Here is a 21268-nt window from a genome sequence, read left to right on the forward strand (position 1 = left end):
TGAGCAGAGCCACATAAGTGATCCCTGGGGTGAATTTCCTATTTCCCATCCAGTCATCAAGATTTTTCTTGAAGAGTGCTAATGAGGAGCTCGGTTTGACATAGATAGGTAGTCTGTTCCAGAGTATGGGAAGTCTCTTGGAAAGGAATCTATCCCTCCAGCATGTTCTGTTTATTGTGGTGACAAGGTTTAGGTCCCTAGAGCATGTAGCTCGGAGGGACTGGGATTTCTTTAAGTGGAGCATGTCCAACAGCTCTGGGTTTGACATAGCTTTGTATGTTAGGCAGAGATCGCCTCTGAGTAGGCAATATGCAATGGAGTAAAGCTGGCGTTTTTTGAGACGGTCTGCGTAGGGCATCTGTTTGAGGTCAGTTATCCTCTTTGTGAGGTATTTCTGTGGCATTTCCAGTTGTTGTAGATGTCTTGTGAGGTACATACCAAAAGGGGCGTTGTACTCTATAATGGGTCTAATGAGTGATGAGCAGAGGGGAACAATGACCTCTTTTTTTCTGGATGAGAAACCTTTTGTGATGAGGTGAGTCACGTAGAAGGATTTCCTGACCACTGTGGTGATGTGATTATCAAAGGAGAGACTACTGTCTGCCTGTGTCCCAAGGTCTCTTATCACACTTTTGGCATTAAATAGACTATCACTTATGTGATAGTTCATGGGTACAGAGTTTTTACCAAAGGGGATGACAATGCAATTTTTGGCATTGAGCTTCAGGCCATGGCTTTGACACCAGGCATCTGTCTCAGTGAGACCCTTCTGTAGTATGTCCACATCATTAGGAGTTTCAATTATGGCTCCTAGTTTGCAGTCATCTGCAAACTTTGTTAGCCAAAGACCTTCTGTGTTAGCCTGTACTTCAGAGAAGTAGATACCAAACAGGAGAGGACCGAGGACTGAACCCTGTGGTACTCCACTTGTCACTGGTCTGAAGTCGGATTTAGAGTCTGCTACTTTCACAGTGTGGGTTCTGTCCATGAGCCAGTTGGCAACCCATCTTGTGACATAGGGATTTATATCTAGATTAGTGAGCTTATCTATAATTCCAGAGTGGGGGATGGTGTCGAAAGCCTTGGCGAGATCTAGATAAGCTGTGTGAACCACCTTATCTTCATCTATGCCTTTGGTGACTGCTTCAAAGAAGTCAGTCAGGTTTAGGAGACATGATCTGCCTTTTACAAACCCGAACTGGGTAGGGTCCAGAGTTTGGAGATTACCAATGTCTTTGTTTATGAGTTGCATGATGATATGTTCCATGGCCTTACAGACCAGGCTCGTCAGGCTAATGGGTCAGTAGTTCCCGGGGTCCGTCATGGCTCCCCCTTTGTGGAGTGGGATAACCGTCACGGTGTGCCATTCAGTGGGCACAAAGCCTGAGGTGAGGCTATGATTGAACATGGTACTTGGGTAGGATGCCAGTTCATTCTGTAGTTTGTGGAGAACACAGCCTGGGAAATTTTCAGGTCCCATGGATGCTGTGTTCTTGGCTTTGGAGAGTGTGTTTCCTACCTGTGCAGCCTTGATTACAGGAACTTTGCATTCTTCCGGTATAGAGATGGGCCCTCTAGGGGGTGAGGGGGGGGGTAAAGGTAGCACTGAACCTATCTGCCAGGATGTTGGCAATATCAGTTGGTTCTCTATATTTAGTGCCATTGTGCTGTAACTCAGAGCAGATCTGAGTGTTGCCATTGACATTCTTGACATAGCTATAGTATGCTTTGTGGTTGTCTTTAGAGTCAGTGGCAATTTTGTTTTCGTAACTAGCTTTGCAGGATTTTATGAGGGATCTCAGCTTCTTACTGAGGTTGACCAGGGAGTTCCTCCAGTCATGGGATTTTACTCTTTTTTTTGCAACAGTTTCTTTCTTCTGTTGTAGTTTATTTATGGCAGAAGACCACCAGATTGGCTTCCTTTTTTTGGAGGATAGCATCTTGGTTCTATTAGGGATAGCATGATCCATGCACCCGTGTAAGTGTTTGTAAAGTGCATTTGTTTAGGATTCAGCAGTCGTACCTCCATTGGTGGGGGGGGGGGGACGGTATGTGGATGTCTAGGGTTCATAGGTTCATACTAGGCTATCTGCCCAAGGGTATTTATAAGCCTAGCCCATAGTTATGTGGCTTTCGACACCCCTTTAGTTTGAAGAAAACTATGCCTATTCTTTTGCTGTGCCTCTGTCAAGCAGTGACACTGAAGTAATCCCTGGGGTATATCTGCGATCTCCCATCCATTGGTCAAGATTCCTCTTGAACAAGGCCAGCGAGGTGCTCTGCCTCACATGTACCGGGATTTTGTTCCACAGCATAGGGAGTCTCTGGGTGATGAATCTGTCCCTCCAGCACGTTCTATTAATAACCGTGTCAAGGTTTAAGTCTCCCGCCCTTGTGGTTCTGAGGGATCTAGATTTTTTGAGGTGAAGCATATTCATCAAATCTGGGTTTGACATGGCCTTATATGTCAGGCACAGGTCACCTCTGAGCAAGCGGTATGCGACTGAATAGAGCTGGAGTTCTTTCAGTCTGGCAGCATAAGTCATATTTTTGAGACCCTTTATCCTTTTGGTGAGGAACTTTTGGGGCCTTTCCAGCTGCTGCAGGTGTCTGGTCAGATACATTCCGAATGGGGCATTGTACTCAATCATAGGTCTAATGAGTGATGAGTACAGGGGGACGATGACCTCCCTAGATCTAGATGTGAATCCCTTCATGATCAGGTGGGCAATGTAGAAGGTTTTCCTAACTACTTTGGCAACATGAGTGTCAAACGAAAGGTTACTGTCAACCTGGGTCCCCAGATCCCTGATGACTTCTTCTGTGCTCAGTGGATTACAACCTATATGGTAGCTAGGGGTAACCTTGTTTTTCCCGAAGGGTATGACTATGCATTTCTTGGCGTTTAACTTTAGGCCATAGCTGTGGCACCAGTTATCCGTTTCTGTGAGGCCCTTCTGAAGGATGTCTGTGTCAGATGTGTTTTCGACTATGGTGCCCAGTTTGCAGTCATCTGCAAACTTTGTCAGCCATAACCCTCCTGTGTTTGCTTGTACTTCAGAAAAGTAGATGCTGAACAAGAGTGGTCCCAGGACTGAGCCCTGTGGGACACCACTTGTGACAGGCTTTGAGTCTGACATGGCGCCAGCAACTCTGACCCTGTGGGTTCTGTCACTTAGCCAGTTTGCAACCCATCTTGTGATGTATGGGTTTACATTTAAGCTGATGAGTTTTTCGATGATACCTGAGTGGGGTATTGTGTTGAAGGCCTTTGCCAGGTCGAGGTAGGCTGTATGGACTGTCTTGCCCTCATCAATGGCCTTGGTGACTGTTTCGAAAAGTCAACCAAGTTTAAGAGGCATGATCTGCCTTTGACAAAGCCAAACTGGGATGGATCCAAAGTCTGCAAGTTCCCTATGTCTTTATTTATGAGTTCCATTATGATCCTCTCCATGGCTTTGCAGATAAGGCTTGTCAAGCTAATGGGACGGTAATTTCCAGGGTCGGTGGGACCACAGTCGCCGTGTGCCACTCCTTGGGTACGTATCCTGAGGTGAGGCTAAGATTAAACAGCTGTCCTAACTGCGGGTTTAATTCCTCATTGAGTTCGTAGAGCACACAGCCGGGGACACCATCCGGTCCCATGGATGCTGTGTTTTTTGCCTTGGAGAGAGCAGTTCTCACCTGGGCGTTGGAGATGTTTGGGGGGCTACAATCCTCTGGTATAGATATCTCTCCTTTTGGGGGGGGGGAGTTTGCACTGAACCTGTCAGCCAGTATGTTGGCAATGTGTGTAGGTTCAGTAATCTTCACATCATTTTGAACTAATTCTGAGCATATCTGGGAGTTTCCTCCTAGGTTTCTAACATAGCTAAAGAAGGCCTTATGATTGTCTTTTGAGTCCTTGGCGATTTTTCTCTCAAAATTTGCCTTGGATGATTTTATGAGAGCTCTTAGTTTTTACTTATAATGATCAAAGGTGCCTTACCTTTCAAGGATTTTGCTCTATCTTGTAGTAGCTTCCTCCTTTTGTTGTAGAGCTTGTTTATGGCTGGGGTCCACCAGACTGGACGCTTGCCTTTGGTACAAAGAGTCTTAGTTTTGTTTGGGATTGCCTGATCCATGCAGTCCTGTAGGTGCTGGTAGAAGGCATTTGTAAGTGATTCGGCGGTTTGAGTAATGTTTACCACTGGCTCAGGGGCCTTAAAGGAGACCACACTAGTTTTAGAAGTGTGAAGTCGGCTTTTGAGAAGTTTTTCACTGTGGTCTTTTTTATTTCAGGTGGGGGCGGGATGAGGACCTCCAGCGAGATTAGTTTATGATCTGATCTCACCAGTGAGGGGTATACTTCCGGTGTTGAACATTGTTATCCCATGTTCGTGATGATGAGATCAAGTATGTTTTCTCCTCTTGTGGGGATGGTGACTAGTTGTTCCATGGCATTTGAGTTTATGAACTCTAGGAACCTTTGGGCTAGAGTGTTTGGGCTTGAGTAGTGTTCCCAGTCTATATTAGGGTAGTTGAAATCACCTAGTATGATGGTATTTGGAGATTTATTTATCCCCTCCAGTGTTTTCAGGAAGGCCATGTGAGGTTCCTGAGTTTGAGAGGGTGGCCTGTAACATGCTACAAATTGCAGAGCAGTCTTGCCTTTGGTTAATTGCACCTGGATGGTCTCCGATGCATCGTGCGTTGCCACCAACCTTGAGGTGTGTGTGTCCTTTATGAATATGGACACCCCCCCCCTCCTTTCTTGGTGTTGTCTGGATTTTGGGGCCGGAACGCATGATATGAGGTGAAACCTGATAGTGTTGGGGTGCTCTCAGGAGCCTTGAACCAGGTTTCTGTCACAGCACAGACATCGATGTTCTCCATACTGAGAAGGGCCTCGAGTGCGTGCATCTTGAGATTGAGACTTCTGGCATTGAGCAGCATTACCCTTAGTTTTTTTCCTTTTTTGTGTTCTAGGGTGGTAGGTTTAGAATTTGAGCCTTGCCTAAAAAAGGCACTATGGGGGTGGCAAGAGCCTTTGCCAATATCCTGAAGCCCAGGGGTGATAGGTGCAAGCCGTCCCTTGCGAAGCAGCGTGGCTTGTCCAGCATGTCATCCCAGGCAGACAGACATTGGATCCCCTTTGAATGACACCAAAATTTAAGCCAATTATTAAAGCTGATCATCTTATCACTGTATTGTGGCATCATTCTAGGTGAAGGTGGGATACTGCTCAAGGTCAGGGTGATTAGCTTGTGGTCGGATCTGACCGAGGACTTGACCTCTGGTGTGGAACACCGGTTGCCCATGTTGGTAATGACCAGGTTTAGGATATTGCTGCCCCTGGTGGGGGTGTGAATAAGTTGATCCAAGACGTTGGAATTTAAGAATTCCAGAAAACGTTGAGCAAAAGTGTTGGTACATGAGTAGTTTTCCCAGTTAATGGTGGGGTAGTTGAAATGACCCATTATTAGGGTGTTGGGTTGTACCCTAATACTTTCCAGTGTATCAAGAAATGAGGAGTGGGAATCCTGGGGAGTCTATAGCAAGCTACAATTTGGATTGTGGTCTTGCCCAGAGTTAGTTGCACTTGGATAATCTCTGATGCATTATGCTGTGCAACTAGCCTGGAGGTGTGGATTTCCTTAATGAATATGGACACACCTCCACCTTTAGTGCTTCATTCCTGGTTAGGTGGCCGAAAGGTGTGGTATGAATTATAGCCTGGTAACACAGGGGTGCTCTCTGGAGCTTTGAACCAGGTCTCTCTCACTGCACAGATGTCGATGTTCTCCATTTTAAGGAGTGCCTCGAGTGAGTGCATTTTGAGGTTTAGACTTCTAGCATTGAGTAGCATTACCCTTATATTTTGCTTGCTTGTACCTGTTACAGTGGTGAATTTGTCATTTGAACCTTGCCTAAAAAAGGCACTATAGGGTTGGCAAGAGCCTTAGCCAGTATCTGGAATCCCAAGGGCGACAGGTGCAGGTCATCTCTGGCAAAACATCGTGGTCTGTCGATCATGTTGTCCCAGGCAGACAAATACTGGATCCCCTTAGAATGCACCAGAAGCTTAGTCAATTGTTGAAGTAAATAATTTTGTCCTTGTACTGTGGTATCATTCTGGGTGATGGATGCTACTCAGGGCTAGGGTCATACCTGCCTGGGCTACAAGATCGGAGATCTCCTCCATGTCTCTTTTCATGTAGTCCAGGGAGGTACGTCTCAGGTCATTCACACCAACATGGACAATGACAGTGTCATATTTGTACTTGTTGTGGAGTGACCTGAGTGTGTGCGTTATGTGGCAGATCCGGGCACCGGACAGGCAGCTGACAGTAACTTTCTCCTTTTTTAGCCTGGTGAGTGAAACATCAGTGTGCCTGACTATAGTGTCACCTATGACTAGAGTGTTGGGTACATTATGCCTTATGGGCTGTGGTTGAGTGGCACACTGAGTTTGTGGGCTACGTGTCTTTTGGGTTGTGTTGGGGGTGGAGTTTGCTTGCGTTTCTGCTTTGGAGGTTGCTGATGCTTGGGCAGGTTTTTATTGAGAGCATCCGCGAATGTAGGTGTGTGTTTTGTGTTTCTATGTGTGTGTTTTGGTGGTGTAGGTTTTGAGGGACTATGTGATGAGTGTGGTGTGGTGCAAGTGTTTACCTTTTCCTCTTGACTGTCTAGTCCAGTCTTGGGTGAAGAGAACTTTGCTTCCAGTTTGGCTATATAAGTGCATCTCTCACAGGTTGTAGTGTTGGGTGGTAGGAGGAGAGGGTTGTCTGTGTACATGAGGCAATTGCTGCATTGCCCCAAAATGCCCAGATTCATCAGGTAGACAGGAGAAATCACCGGGAGCTGACCTTTAGACATGCCTGGATAGGTGCTTATTTATTAAGTACTAAAAACTGCTTTCCTCTAGACAAGTGAGGAAAGTTGAGTGCTGTAGTAATTTGCAGCTTATTTAGTGCTTACGAGTGCTGAACAAGTGCTGAGTTCAAAGAAACAGATTTGAGTGCTGAAACTAGAAAACTGGCTAGTTCTAAGAAACAAAATTAAGTTAGAAGGCTTCCCTCCAACACAGAAAGGCTTGGGGGCTCAGAAGCTTACAAACAGTCTAGACCACTTACAGGAAAGGCAGGCAACAAGCTTAACATTTTTTTTTTGTTTCTTTCCCAGATGCTCTTTTTGTACACAGTAGGAGTGCCTGAAATCAGAATATGATCTCACTGCACTCAGTTGTGTGAGCAAATGAGGTGGGCCCAGGAGGAGTATCGAAGCACAAATTTACAAGATTTATCACTCCTTGCTGCAACCATGCTGCGGCTGCTGCACACCCCCCCTTCAGCTAAGCAGAAAGCCGACAGGCTGGCAGTCTGTTCTTGAAGCTGACATCATCGCGCATGCCTCTGCATGTGAGGATATCAGAAAAAAATTTAAAAAAAAAAAAGGGAAATATGGGAATTAAAGGGGCCACTCGGAAATTCGTGGCACCCCATTATTTTGACCTCAAAACCAGTAAATGTCTGCAGTGGTGCAGCGGTAGCGTTGTTACCTCACAGCAAGAGGTTCTCCCGTTCGATTCTTGGCTGGAGTGCAGGGAGTGCCTTCTGTGTGGAGTCTGCATGTCCTCCCCGCGGTTTGGTGGGCGTTTGAAAAACATGCGTAAATGGGCGTGCCTTCGTTGAAGATTGAACGTCGAGCTGGCACCTCGCCATTCATCAAAATGTACTGCCAGTCATTAGTGGACCGGAGTTCCGCTGTGGCGACCCCTAACCGGGAAAAGCCGAAAGACAACAACAACCGGTAAATTTGGTATGTTTGAGAGTTATGCACATATTAGGGATTATGTGAGTTAGCAAAGCATATTTAGTATAAGGAAGGGTATAGCAGTACAGGGTACACATTTCCCTATGCTGTATAGTACATCTCATTAAACATTTTCTACATAATTAACAAAACAAATCAGCTTTACTTTGTAGCGTTGTCCCTACTTGAGATGTTTATTTTCCAAGATGTAATGTATACCCTTAGCATTAGTGATACTCATGTTTGTACAGGTATTCCTACTGAGTTTTATGAAGTAAGTGATCCTGTGGAACAAATCTGCTTCATCCAGCAGTTTACAGCACCTTTATGTGATCGCTGATATTTCCAGACTTTGAAGAATTTCACTTTAGATGAGAATGAAACAAATTTACAACCTTACTGGGGCAGAGGCATTTCTGTGAATTATAAAAACTTGTAGAGCTTCCTAATCTATACCTGACATGAGATAGACATAAGAAACACTACAAACTAAATTAAAACACACACATTCACTTTTGACATTAGATATAACATATAAGTTGATATTTTAGTACATTAGGTAATTTTGTTTTCATATATTCATATACTTAAATACTATAGAATTAAACTGTTCCTTTTTGGTACAGTCAGTATTCTCTTGGGTAACTTTTAGTCGAGTCTGGGCTTTGGTAGTAAGATAATGTTGTTTGTTCTGTTTACATCTCGTAATATTACTGGTTGCGAAGAATATGTGCTACAATCAAATGTATCTGGTTATTTTAGGCTGTTTTGAGTGAGGTGATAAGAAGTTCTGGTTTGACAAAGTTTGGAATAGGATTAGAGTATAGGTTTATCTTGAGAGAGTTGGCGTAAATGATGGGTAATCCTCTGGCATGTTTTAATGTGTTATGATATCTAAGGATATTCTATCACTGAGGGAGTATTTCTTTATCTGTAAAATGTGGAAGATTAAATATAATTAGGTAGGAACATTTTTTGGCTTCTTTGTTGCAGATGGTTCCATCATCCATGCTGTGTAGGTACTTACAGTGGAATTCCTGTTGTAGTGTGGAGATGTTAAATTGGTATTGCTAAGATGGTGGGTGGGGGAGGGGGGGCTTTTGCAGTATGTGAAGGCTTTGGGAGGTAATAATCTCGGCAAGGGTTGGATTACATCTGTAAAGTATCGTTTTAGGTTTTGTAGTGTGTATTAACTTCAACTTGTTAATGGGAATCAGGTGAGGAGGCTGGTTATTTTCTTTAGAGTATTTTATGGTAGTAAAATCAATAGTAGAGTTATTGTCGAGCTGTACTTTGATTTTGATTTAACTTTGGTTTAAGGAAAGGATGTGTGAGAAAGTAGGAAGTGATGTGTATGGAAATGATGTGCAATGGTTTCAGGAAGCTATACTAAGTAATTAGTGGAGCCTACTTATTGTTTATTGGTTGGAGGAGTTGGGCCGGGTCTTTGAAGAGTATAAATTTAATTGTAATTAGGATGGGTAAGTAGAATGAAGATATGGTAAGGGAATGAAGCAAGAGGAAAGGAGCAGGCTAACTCCACTTTGGGATCAGTTTTGATTTATCAAAGTGAACAAAATATGCAGAAAATATCATTCTCCTTCACTTTTAAATGCTTCTTTCTTGTGTTTTTTTTTTTTATTTTATTTGTACAGTGGCTCTGTGGAGGTAAATTAAGGTAGTACTGCATCAGAGAAAGTAGGGCAGCAAATTTATCCTCTACCTATAGCTGCAGTGCAAGGTTGAAATTATTTTTATCAATCCGAACAGAGTACAGCAGTCAGGGAGAGCAAACTGTATTTAGAAGTCCATTTTAGGAAGTAATTTTATAGCAGGGTGAAATAGGCTCTTATAGTGGGTCCTTGCACTTTTCTAATATTGTTCCAGAAATGGTCAGTGTTTTGTCTGAGTCGTCTGTGTAATGCGTACAGCATAGTTTTGGTCTGCTGCCCAGGTAATAGAGGAGGAGTAGTCCTTACTCTGTCACCTAGTTTTAAATAAATAATACCACACTCATTCATATCCCAGCAACTGACCAGTCCTCAGTGTTCTGTTTGGGTCTCCTGTGTAATGCTTAGAGTATAGTTTGGAACTGCTGAACAGGTAAAAGAGATAGGGTTCTTCTTATAGCTACAGGTTATAACTGTGTGTTGCTGGAAGTACAGAGTGAGGTGCGCTTGGAAGGGAATGGCACCAGATGTTGAGGAAATGGCCCTGTCAGCCATGAACTGTGGCCCAGTATGGTTCACATGCACTTGTTTAAGATACTCCGTTACATTAGACATAGATAAGACAGTGCAGTCATATGCATTATTTTGATACAGTATAAATCAGTGTTTTACACAGAAATGACAAATAATAGAGTTTTTTTCTCTGTTAAAATAACGGAACATTTTAATTTTTTTGCTTTTATTTTTCAGTTTGATGGAGACAATGACCAATTTTATTCAAGTGTAAAACAGCTTATGGCTAAGCTACCAAAGCAGCGTTACCTGAAGTCTGTCTGTGATGAAATATACAATCTTAAAATGGTGAAAAAGTAAGTAGGCACATAAGGCTAAATGTTGTCTTCCATAATCAAACTGCAAGTCTGTAACTGTGGAATAGAATCTTTATAAAAAAATTGCAGTAATGCAGTGAGATAAACAGGTTTATGTCTAAATGTGTTATTCAGCAACCTGCATACTCCTTAGGGTGATTGGTGGTACTCTGTTTTAAAATAATCGCTTACTTTCAGGAAAAACTCACTGGCTTTGGCTGTAGGTTTTAATAATGGACAAGAAATCAGATGCTCTGTTGGCTTTGAGGGATAAAACCTTAACTACAATCCAGCCAGTCCAAGTTAGCTTAGCAGCTTGGGTGTTTGAGTGGCAGGGAGGATGGGAATATCTATCCTGTGGGAGGGAGGCATGTGCGTGGGCACACAATATGTTTGGAGTTTTCTGGCAGAAGTAGCAAAGCCCGCTGCAGTATGCTATAGATGAAAGGTAGAGCGGCATGCTGAGGTCCATTCCCTGCAGAATCAGGGAGTAGATCGACACAGTCTTTCCTTTGCATGCCTAGAGGGAGGGGAACAGTTTTCGTGTAGGTTTAAAGTAATCCTTCCTAGCTGGATGTAAGACAACATACCCACCAGGAAACCCTTAGGATCATCACTGTCTGGCCCTGGCAGTGAAAGTCAGTATTAGTCTAGGGGTACATTGGAGTGGCCAGTAGACCCAACAAAGGCTACAGGGCACTTGTATGGCTATCCAGAGGAACGTAAGGGTGAAAAAGGAAACAAAAAAAAAATAAAATAAAAATAGTGTACAGGGAATGGTGGAAGAAAGTGCCATGATTTTACAATTGAAGGAGTGCTTTGGAAAGAAGCATTGTATAAAGAAAAAAAATAGAAAATAAACACAGTTCCCATCTTTCATAAGAAAGCTGCTGTAATATCTCAAAAAAAAAAAAAGCTTGCATATGAATTTGACTTGAATGCTAAAATTCTGAGTCTCAGCCTTTCAGATTTTGGACTGCTTTGACTGGAAATAAAGTTTATTTGGCATAGTATTATTCAGGTAAATACCAACACTCTCTTCTCATTCAGGTTCAGTTTGTTCTTATACATACTAGCCTGTATATTGTAATGAATCTTTTTTGCTTATATATTGAAATACATCTTTTCCTTTGTATAGAATATAACTATAACACTTAACTGTTTCTGTCCTCTTCAGCTGCCAAATGCTCATATTCTGTTGCTAGTGTTTGCATTCTCTTTACTGCCCTTGTGGCCAGGTCATGACTGTAATGGGTCTCAGGGCCACTACACTCACCCAATTAACAAATGAGTTTGTTTGTCTTTTCGGCTTTTCCTGGTTAGGGGTCACTACAGTAGAACTCCGGTCAGCTAATGAGTGGCAGTAGATTTTTATGGTGCCGAGTTGCCAGCCTGACACCCAACCTTCAGCGAAGGCACGCCCATTCACGCATGTCTTTCGGATGCCACTCGACCGCAGGGAGGACATGCAGACTCCACACAGAAGGCACTCCAGCCGAGAATCGAACAGGAGAACCTCTTGCTGTGAGGCAACAATGCTATCGCTGTACCACCGTGGCTTACCCAATAACAAACGAGTAAATAAGAAAAATAGAGATTGAGGTCATGATGGCAGGGCTGCTCTGTTTCCATGTACAGGTAAATTTTCAGATGACATTTTGAGTGAGAATGTGTCTTGGCATTAGCCTAAGAGAGGCTGTTAAATCAAGTAGGATGTGGTGATGTTAGTTGTGTATTATTTGCATTTTATGGGATTTTAGTCCAACACGTCATTGATCATCCTGTTGTTCTGGCCTTCATAGTTTAGAATCTGCTTTGGAAACATCCCAAAATATGTCTTTCTGGAGCTTGGTTTAAAATGGCAGCTCATGATATTCAAGGCAGTATGTATGTATCAGCAGGTCTTTTGTTCTTTGATCTGCCAGAATCTGTTCTCTTCTTAAGAAGAATGGCAGCTGCCAACCAAAAAAATCTTAGTTAATTAAATCAATCATTAAAGCATCTAGTTTAAATTTATTATGAAACCTTTCTTTCTTTCTTTATTTATTTTTTGAGTTTAAGAATTGGTTTGTGGTAGTTTATACTTTACCTTTTTGGCATTCTTCCCCACCAAACTGATGCCAAAGCCTCAAGTGCCATCTTTTCACAGGTGTAGTTCAGGTTTATTCAGTTGTTTAAGGCTACACAGGAATATGAAGATTAAAATAACTAAAAATGTACAATTCTTTTCAGGAAAGAGAACAAATTAAATAGTATGTTGGATTGAGAGATTGAGAATATAGTCGGTGTCCCTGTTAAATGGTTCACTCACCAAAAAAAGGTGTAGAATAGAAGCACAAAAGTGAGGAACCAGCCAAAAGGAATGCACGAATAATAGTTCTGTATAAACCACGGGTATTCAGGCCAAAGAAATGTCAGCAATCCGTTATATAATCCAAAGAAATATTTATTAAAATGTATTTATTAAATAGTATGTTGCTAAGTTTGGCTAAGTTAAATAAAATAGTGAGTTGCAGTATAAAGCTAGCTGAAATAAATGCATCTCTAGCGACCTCTTCAAGCAGCTTAATGTTGTGAGTCTCCCAAAGGCACCTAGGTTAGTGGATTCCAAAGGTGCAGCACCTGAAAGGCAAAATGAGTCCCTAAGACGTAGTGGCACAGTATATTGGTACTGGGACATAGGAGCTGTTAGGCCAGGGAGATTTACACTTTTTGGAAATTATCAGGTTGTGGATCTTGCAAGTACAAGGCTGAACTAGTTGCATTAATCAAGCTGCAATGAAACACACACACACACACACACACACACACACACACACACACGCACGCAGCAATGTCTTGTGATAGCAAGAGATGCTTGATCATTGCACTGTTCCTATGGTAGAAATAGGATGACATCATGCCATCTCATCCATTGGAAACATCCTGCTATCAAGGATAACTTTTAGGTGGCACACATTAAAAAAGACAGACTGTCACCCCCCCATAAACACTATAGGGTTTCAAGGAAGAAGGAAGACTTGAGTCAAGAATAGCAGCCATGACATCTATCTTAACTGTCCTGCTAAGTTTCTGTTGATGAATGCAGTCATAGCACAGAGTTCTGAGGAAGGAGTGGGAAGGCTGCATGTTATCAGCATAGTATTGTACAACATACCATTCTTCCTAATAAGGCCACCTGGAAAAGGAAGTACATAGTGGGAGGGACAGAGCCCTAAACAGAATCTAATACATTTTTATGATATCAGTAGATGTCCTTATTTCAATCACTGTTGCAGTATCACAAACAGATGGGATGTTCTACCAAGGATTTCTGTACATACTGCCAGCATACCAATGCCTAAGCACTTTCCTCTGGTGGTATATGTCTAACATAGACTTCATCCTGAAGGAGGCAAGAGGTGCATAAAGGATGTAGGGGTGTGAATTACCTCAAAACTTTCTTGCCACCAACCCAAATACTGAAGTATCTCTTCAACTTCCATATGTCAGACATACTGTTCCTGCCTCTTCCGTAGCCATTGGACAAATAAGTATCCCTGTGGGCTGACCCTCCCTGTTCTTTTTTATTTGTTCTTAAAAGTTTTGTACATGTCATCAAAGAAAGGAAAATGTGATTGTGGGAGACTAATTCCTCACAATGATCATCATTTGAAGTGACTTTTCTGCTTAGGTGCTGAGCACAGCTATAGGGACTGTTTTATCTGTCCGTCATTTGTGCCAAAGACCTTATGTATCCATCTGTGTTCTTTGAAAATTTAACTTGAGATTCAAAAGCTTAAGGAACTCATCCAAGCTAAGATGACCAACAAGTCTTCATTGACCAACGCCTGTAGCTCTGATACAGAAAAAGAGGACTAAGGCACCAGAGCTTGAGACTTCACTGTCCATTCGGACCCAGACACCTCCAGCTCTGTCTCTTGATGAGACCTCAGACTGTCCAGTTACTGTAGCTGCTGCATCTATTGGGACCCTGTCAGAGGGCAATATCGTGCAGCTGTTTCAAATGTCCATCATATCTGATTAGGTAGCCCCTTCTGGCAAGAAGGGGGAACTTTGGCTTATTATTTCAGAGGGCCCAGTGGAGCACCTCAGATGTAAGTTAGAGAAGGGTTCCTTGAATGACGTACATCAGGGCTCGGAGTCACCTTGTTTTGTACAAGATGTCACACTTAAGAAGAAGCTGAAGTCTAAACATGCTGATTCCTCTCAGACATTTAAGGATCCTCAAAAGGAATGGCAGAATTATACACAAGGGCTTTTCAAAGCCATTATGTCTGTGAAGCCTCAATTTTTTCCTACTGCTGGTTCCTCATCCTGTCAGTCTCCTTTTAAAAGGCAAAGAGAGGATTCTGAAAAGGAGAAAGATTTTAAATCTACAGGTGATGTGTTCTTGGGGTCTACTTCACGTTATCAAATTTTGAAAATGTCAAACGGCAATATTATCGCAAATGCCGTACATCAAAAGTGTTGTTGCGGGATCGTGGTACAGTGAGGATCAGGTAATTTACCCTTTCCTCACCGTAGTGCGATCTCGGAGTTGGTATATATAATTAGCGGGGGGTGTTGGGGGCACAGTCCCTCATAAGAACAATTTTGAGGTCTGACATTTACGATCATATTGCTGTTCGACATTTTAGTCTTTTGACAAGATGATATAAACGCTTTTCTTGACATGTTCTTCACAAATCCATTCTCCATTTACTTATGCTTTTGATGATGAGGATAACTTTGCTCCTGATTCCCCTATGGAAAAACTGCTATTTGGGGGCACTAATATTAAAATTAAGCAGCCTTCTCAGTGGTAAGGTTCCAAGTTATCTTATGTCCAGAAAAAAATACTATGCTGTTTTGGAAATGGGGATGCCTAACCTAAAGCCTCTATTCTTCCTCCTGTTTTGGAGACTTTATTTTTTTTTTCCACAGCATCTCTTAATCCTGAGATTATCTGCTGCAAAGAAACTGGATAGATTTTACAATATTCCAGACACTGAGAATTTCTTAAGAAGACCCATACCTCAGATCCAGCTGACATCCTTCTATTCCCATGTTGCAGTATTCTGCATATGGGTTTACCCTTCAGTGTCGCATATGTACGGCCAGTATCCAAAAGCTTTCAGTCCCTCTGCGGTAATTGAGACATCTGATGTGGATAAGAGCTCATGGGCCATAAAGGTGATGTCGGCACGCACCAACCCTCAGAACTTTTCAGCTGCCAGTTGTACACCAGGTGTTTTTGTTACCACTGACGTTGGATTCGTTTTTCAGATAAGTTCCCCATTGTGGACCTTTTCAGTCCTTCATAATTTTAATATATTGCTTGTTCATGTCATCCAGAAAGGTAAGTGTCAGTGCGGTCGCCAGATCCCTCTTAAGGATGCCCATGACAAGTGCCTTTTTTGTTTGGGACGGTTGGATGACCATAAGGCCTGCCCGATCTGCCAGGCTTTCTTTCCGAAAACTTTGTGTAGTCGTTTGCATGCGCAAAATCTTTACCTTGAAAACCAATGTCTGAAAGAGCTAACGCTTCGGATGGAGGGCTCTTCAGACGTCTTCACAGAACCACCTAAAAAGAAGGCCAGGACCTTATGGCCTTCGTTTACTGCTGAGCCTCTTCCATCCGATCCCCAACCTGTGGTTGACATAGGCCTGGTTCCAGGATTGGGTTCCGCATCTGCCACTTCAGAGGTCGCTGGTACCTCTAAGGACGCCGCACCATCCTTAGGCAAGAGCACGTCCACAGAGGCTATTCCAGCTCTGCTGACCGATGCCGGCGGGCACCTGCACTTACTGAGAAGCCATCTGAACCTTCCGATCCCTTGCAGTCGGCGGTTTCTAGACAGATGTCCACAGGCCCTCTTAAAAGAAGGGAAAAGAGGAAACATATCTTCCCCCTCTACAAAAAGCATGCCTGATTGGCAGGCTTTCAGCCAAAGCCTCTTCAGTGCCTTCATGATACTGAGGCCTACCGTAACTGTTACTGTCTCCACTCCTGAACCCTAGGCCTATGCATACTGATCCAGCTTCTAGGGAAGAGGAGGTTCTTTCATATTCCTTTGAAAAATGTCTTTCCTACAACTCTCAACTCTCCTCCCCCTTGGGGTATGGATCCCCAGAGGAAGAGTCACTGGACTCTGACTCCCCAGTTGAAGGCTTGACCTTCACTGAAACAATCAGCAGGATGAAGGAACATTTTCCATGGAAATCCTCAGAAATGTCTGAGATACAAAATAGGTACTATGACCTTATTCAAATGGAAACCCCTAGCCCATATGCTGTTCCACCCATCCTGCCTCCCTTTCTAGATGCCTTTTCTTCTGCATCTTTGAACCCTGACTCACAATCTCCTGCCCCATGCAGACATGACAGGCTTTACAAAGTACCTGACACTGCTAGAAATCTGGTCAAGTGCCCACTGGCTGACCCTGCCACTATATCTTTTGCCACTGACAAAGCAACCAAACTCCTGCCCGCTACCACCATTCTCCCAGCTGACCAAGACAGCAAGACAATGGAAAGGTTGGGCAAAAAGATTTATACTTCTGGTACCTTGACATTTAGAGCTACAAACTATCAGACCCACATGGCCAAGTATACCTGGTCTCTCTTACAATCTGCTAACAAACATCTGGCAGGTATTCCAGACTCACTGTCCTCTCTCCTGGCTGTCTCATCCCAGGTCACTAGACACTCTTATCAAGTGTAGTTACAATGCTGCTGAATCCTCTCCCAGGTCAGCAACATCAGCATCTGCCTTATGCAGATACTCCTGACTTTGCCTACAACCCCTGCCAGATGACTTCAAGGCAAAAGCTCACTGATGCCCCTCTGGACAATGCTGCACTTTTTGGCTCTAAGGTGGCAGCCCTCTTTAAATATCTCTACAACCGAAAGGAAAATAAATGCAGGATCTTAAACATTTACTGGTCTCACCAATTCCCAAGTTTCATAGAAACTATCCTTCCAAAATCCAGTTAATTAGGAAGCACTCCTGACCTGCTCCTCCTTCAAGGCCTCATAAGCCCACAAGGAAACAACCTCCTCCACCTAGAGCAACCCCTCCCTCTAGCCAGAGCACTCCCTTTCAAGGCAGGGCAGGTAGCATCTGTCTACCTGCCAGTCTTGCCCCCCGTACCTCTGTCTGCCCGCCTCTCTCACTGTCTCCCTCTTTGGACCCTTCTCACCTCAGACAAGTGGGTCCTGTCCATTCTTCAAAACAGTTACTTCATGTCCTCGATCTCCCCTCCCATATGGCGAGGCATACCTTGACTACCTACTCAGCAGCTCCAACTGTTACAACTAGTAGGGCAGACACTGTTAGATCAGGGTACTATAGAGACAGTCTCCCCTCTGCAGAAGGAAGAGGTCTCTATTCAAGTCTCTTCCTGGTCCCCAGGAAGGACAGACCATGGAGACCCATTCTAGACATCTCCTATCTCAATCTCTTCCTCCTCCTTTCCGCTTTTCCCGGTTAGGGGTCACCACAGCGGATCACATATCTGCTCATGACTGGCAGTGGAGTTTTACGGTGTTGAGTTGCCAGCCCGGTGACCAACCTTCCACGGAAGGCGCACACATGCACGCACTCATGCGTAGGGCCAATTTAGAGTATCCAATCCACCTACAGCATGTCTTTGGGATGTGGGAGGAAACCAGAGCTCCTAGAGGAAACCCATGCGACCACAGGGAGGACATCCAGACTCTGCACAGAAGACCCCCCCCCCAAGGATCTCAACCTCTTCCTAAAGGTCCCTATTTTCAACAAGGATTCCTGGCTACATTAGACATAAATGATGCTCATCTCCACATCCCAATCAGGCCTTCCCACAGGAAATATTTAAGATTTTTGGTGGTCTCTTCTCACTTGCAATTCTCTGCCTTGCTCTTTGGACTCTCCACCACACCCAGAGTCTTTACCAAATGCTTGGCACCTGTGGTGGCTTACTGCAGGACAAAGGGAATACAGATATTCCCCTACCTGGACGATATGCTGATCCAAGCTGCCAGCCAAGAAATGCTCCAAGGGCACATCCTGTTTGTGGAGACCCCACTACAGTCACTGGGATTTCAGATAAACCTACCAAAATCCCATGTTCAACCAACACAGGACATTGTGTTCCTCGGGTGCAGGATCTGCTCAGATCTCATGGAGACATACCTACCCCCTCCAAAACTGAGCTCCTTGACAGAGCATCTTCTCCTGGTACTTCACGCTACAGACTTGATTGCAAGGCAGTACCTCAAGCTTCTAAGTTAGGTGGCAGCCACAATGCCCATGCTTCCATTAGCAAGGCTACAAATGAGGAAGCTGCAGTGGTACCTCCACTCAATCTGGAAGCAACACATCCAGCCTCTGGAGCACATTGTGCCCCTTCTACCCTGACTAAAAAAGGAAATACTATGGTGGTTGTCTCAGGTAAAACACAACCCAGGCCTCCCTCTCCAACCACCGCAACCCACTCAGGTCATACACACAGACGCCTTAGACCTGGGATGGGGAGCCACCCTCGGACACCGACAGGTGCAGGGACTGTGGCCAAATCACCTCAAATCAAAACACATCAATGCCAGAGAGATGAGGGCAATCCTTATATCCCTCCAAGCATTTCAGCCTTTCTTACAGCAGGTGACAGTGCTGATGTACACAGACAGCACCACTGTACTGTGATATATCAACAAGCAAGGAGGGTCTTAAGTCCTAGCTGCCCTGCAGGCTAGCACTTTTGGTCTGGGAATTGGCCACCTCACAGGGAATCTCATTGCAGGTGACCTACATTCCCTCTCTCCACAACAAGCAGCCAGATTATTTGAGCAGAACCAGCACAAAGAACCACAGATGGATGCTGCACAGAGATATCTTCCTGGATCTGGTCCACAGGTGGGGTATACCTCAAATAGACCTGTTTGCTACTACCATCAACAGGCAACTTCCTGGCTTTTGCACCAGGACACCAGAACCACAGGCACTGGCAACAGATGCCTTCTCATTTTCATGGAAGAGGAAATGGTATGCATTTTCCCCCTTCCCACTCATTCAGAAGGTCCTGCTGAAAATTCAGCAGGATAATCCTATGCTGTCCTATTTGTGAGAGCTACTACAGACTGGATTGGCTTATTCTTCCATCAAAGCTTATCTGTCTGCTATTTCTACATGCCTGCCTCTGGATCCCCCATTAACATCCAGAGTCCATTGCAAACTCTTCCTCAAAGGGATACTGCACCTTAGGCCCCCCAGGAGCCCCCCCCCCACCTTGGGACCTCAACTAAGTGCTTGAGAAGCTTATGGTACCTCCCTTTGAGCCAGCAGACAAAGCCTCATTAAAGCACTGTACTTGGAAAACTGTTCTGTTAATGGCCCTAACTTCAGCCAGGAGGGTGTCTGAATACCAAGCCCTTATGGCTACTCTTCCCTTCCTCGTTTTCCACACAGACAGGGTTACCCTTAGGACAAGTTACCCAGTTATAGGGCCCAAGGTAATCAGTGACCTGTCCCTCAATCAGGCCATACATTTACCCGTTTTTTTTCCCAAACCCACAAGGAGACAGTGAAAGAGTGCTGCATTCCGTGGGTGTTCACAGGCAAATCAGATTCTACCTGCACAACATCAAGTCTATCAGACAGGCTAACCAATCTTTTGTATCCTTTCACCCCAGAGCTCTGAGGGAAGGCAGTGACCAAGCAGACTATTTCTTGGATCTCCAAGGCCATTACCTTCTGCTACTAATTCCATGGTAAGTCCATGCAGGGTACAGATAAACTCATTTCACAAGAGCAGTGGCATCTTCTAAGTCTTAAGTCTAAAATATCTTATCTAATGCTTGTAACATGTTTTTTGTATAAACTGTGAATATTCCTGAACTGTTTAAAAATTGTAGTATTTAACTGTATAACAACTAGTACCTATATGTTAGTAGTCTAATAATCTCTTGGAGCTTATCTCCCCGGGACTCTACTGAAAATGGACATAAATCCAGTTAGACTATCCCAGTCAACAAATGTAAAATAAATAAGTAAATAAAATCTTCAGGAGCTTTCTTCAAGGGTCTGGATATCTCTTCTATCCTGGAAGCTGCTACTTGGTTCTCTGTTCACACCTTCACCAAGCACTACAAACTTGTCCTCATCTCCAGATCCAGGGCAGGGTTCACCAGGGCTATCCTTCATGGATTCCTAGAGTCTGCCTCTAGACCACCACCCCAACCTCAGTGAGCTTTGGCATTCACCCATATGCAGAATTCTGCAATATGGGAATAGAAGGACATAGAAAAGTTATGTAAAATCTTACCATAGCCATAGATGTCCTTCTCTTCCATGTTGCAGTATTCCTTCCAACCCTCCTTTCCCTCTTGTCAGCTAATTACTTCCCTTTTTAGATGGCAATGATATAGCATTGCCTTTACAGGACTGGCTCCGACTGGGGCTTCTAATCTGAGGGCTGGTGCTGACGTCACATTTATGGCCCACAAGCGCTCGTCCACAGCAGACTTCTTACGCACTGCAGAGGGACTGAAAGCATTTGGATACTGGCCTTACATATGTGAGACTGAAAGGTAAACCCATGTGCAGAATACTGCAACATGGAAGAGAAGGACATTTATGGTTATGGTAAGATTTTACACAGCTTTTCTTTACTTCACTTTCCACTGAAAATCCCACAAAATTCCTTTTTCCTTCCTCAATTGTTTGCCCCACAGTTAGTGGAGAGCTGTAGATAGCTATGGCAAAAAGGTGTATACCTCTGTTGCTCTGTCTTTTATGGCCGTCATATAACAGATATGATTTGTCGATTCTGAATAATTTCGATAGTGTTTTCTCAGATTTAGAGAAGACTCTTCTACATCGTCTCTTTTCAACTTTGCTTCTCAGGTTGCTAGGCATTCTATTAAGTGCAGTTATGATGCTGCAAATGCTTCTTCTAGAGCTGCTGCTAGGTC

General features: G+C 43.8%; 1 protein-coding gene across 3 annotated transcripts in view; it reads left to right on the forward strand.

The window, feature by feature from the left end:
• Nucleotides 1-21268, forward strand: part of EIF2AK4 (eukaryotic translation initiation factor 2 alpha kinase 4) — a 3701979-nt gene that overhangs the window by 3529899 nt on the left and 150812 nt on the right. For all 3 annotated transcript variants that reach the window (XM_044073832.1, XM_044073831.1, XM_044073833.1), the window contains one exon: nucleotides 10215-10333. In XM_044073832.1, the coding sequence (XP_043929767.1) occupies nucleotides 10215-10333 (119 nt within the window). The remainder of the gene's footprint in view (nucleotides 1-10214; nucleotides 10334-21268) is intronic.

The sequence above is a fragment of the Protopterus annectens genome, chromosome 6.part0 (genome assembly GCF_019279795.1).
Source record: "Protopterus annectens isolate FY-2018-M chromosome 6.part0, PAN1.0, whole genome shotgun sequence".
NCBI lineage: Eukaryota > Metazoa > Chordata > Ceratodontiformes > Protopteridae > Protopterus > Protopterus annectens.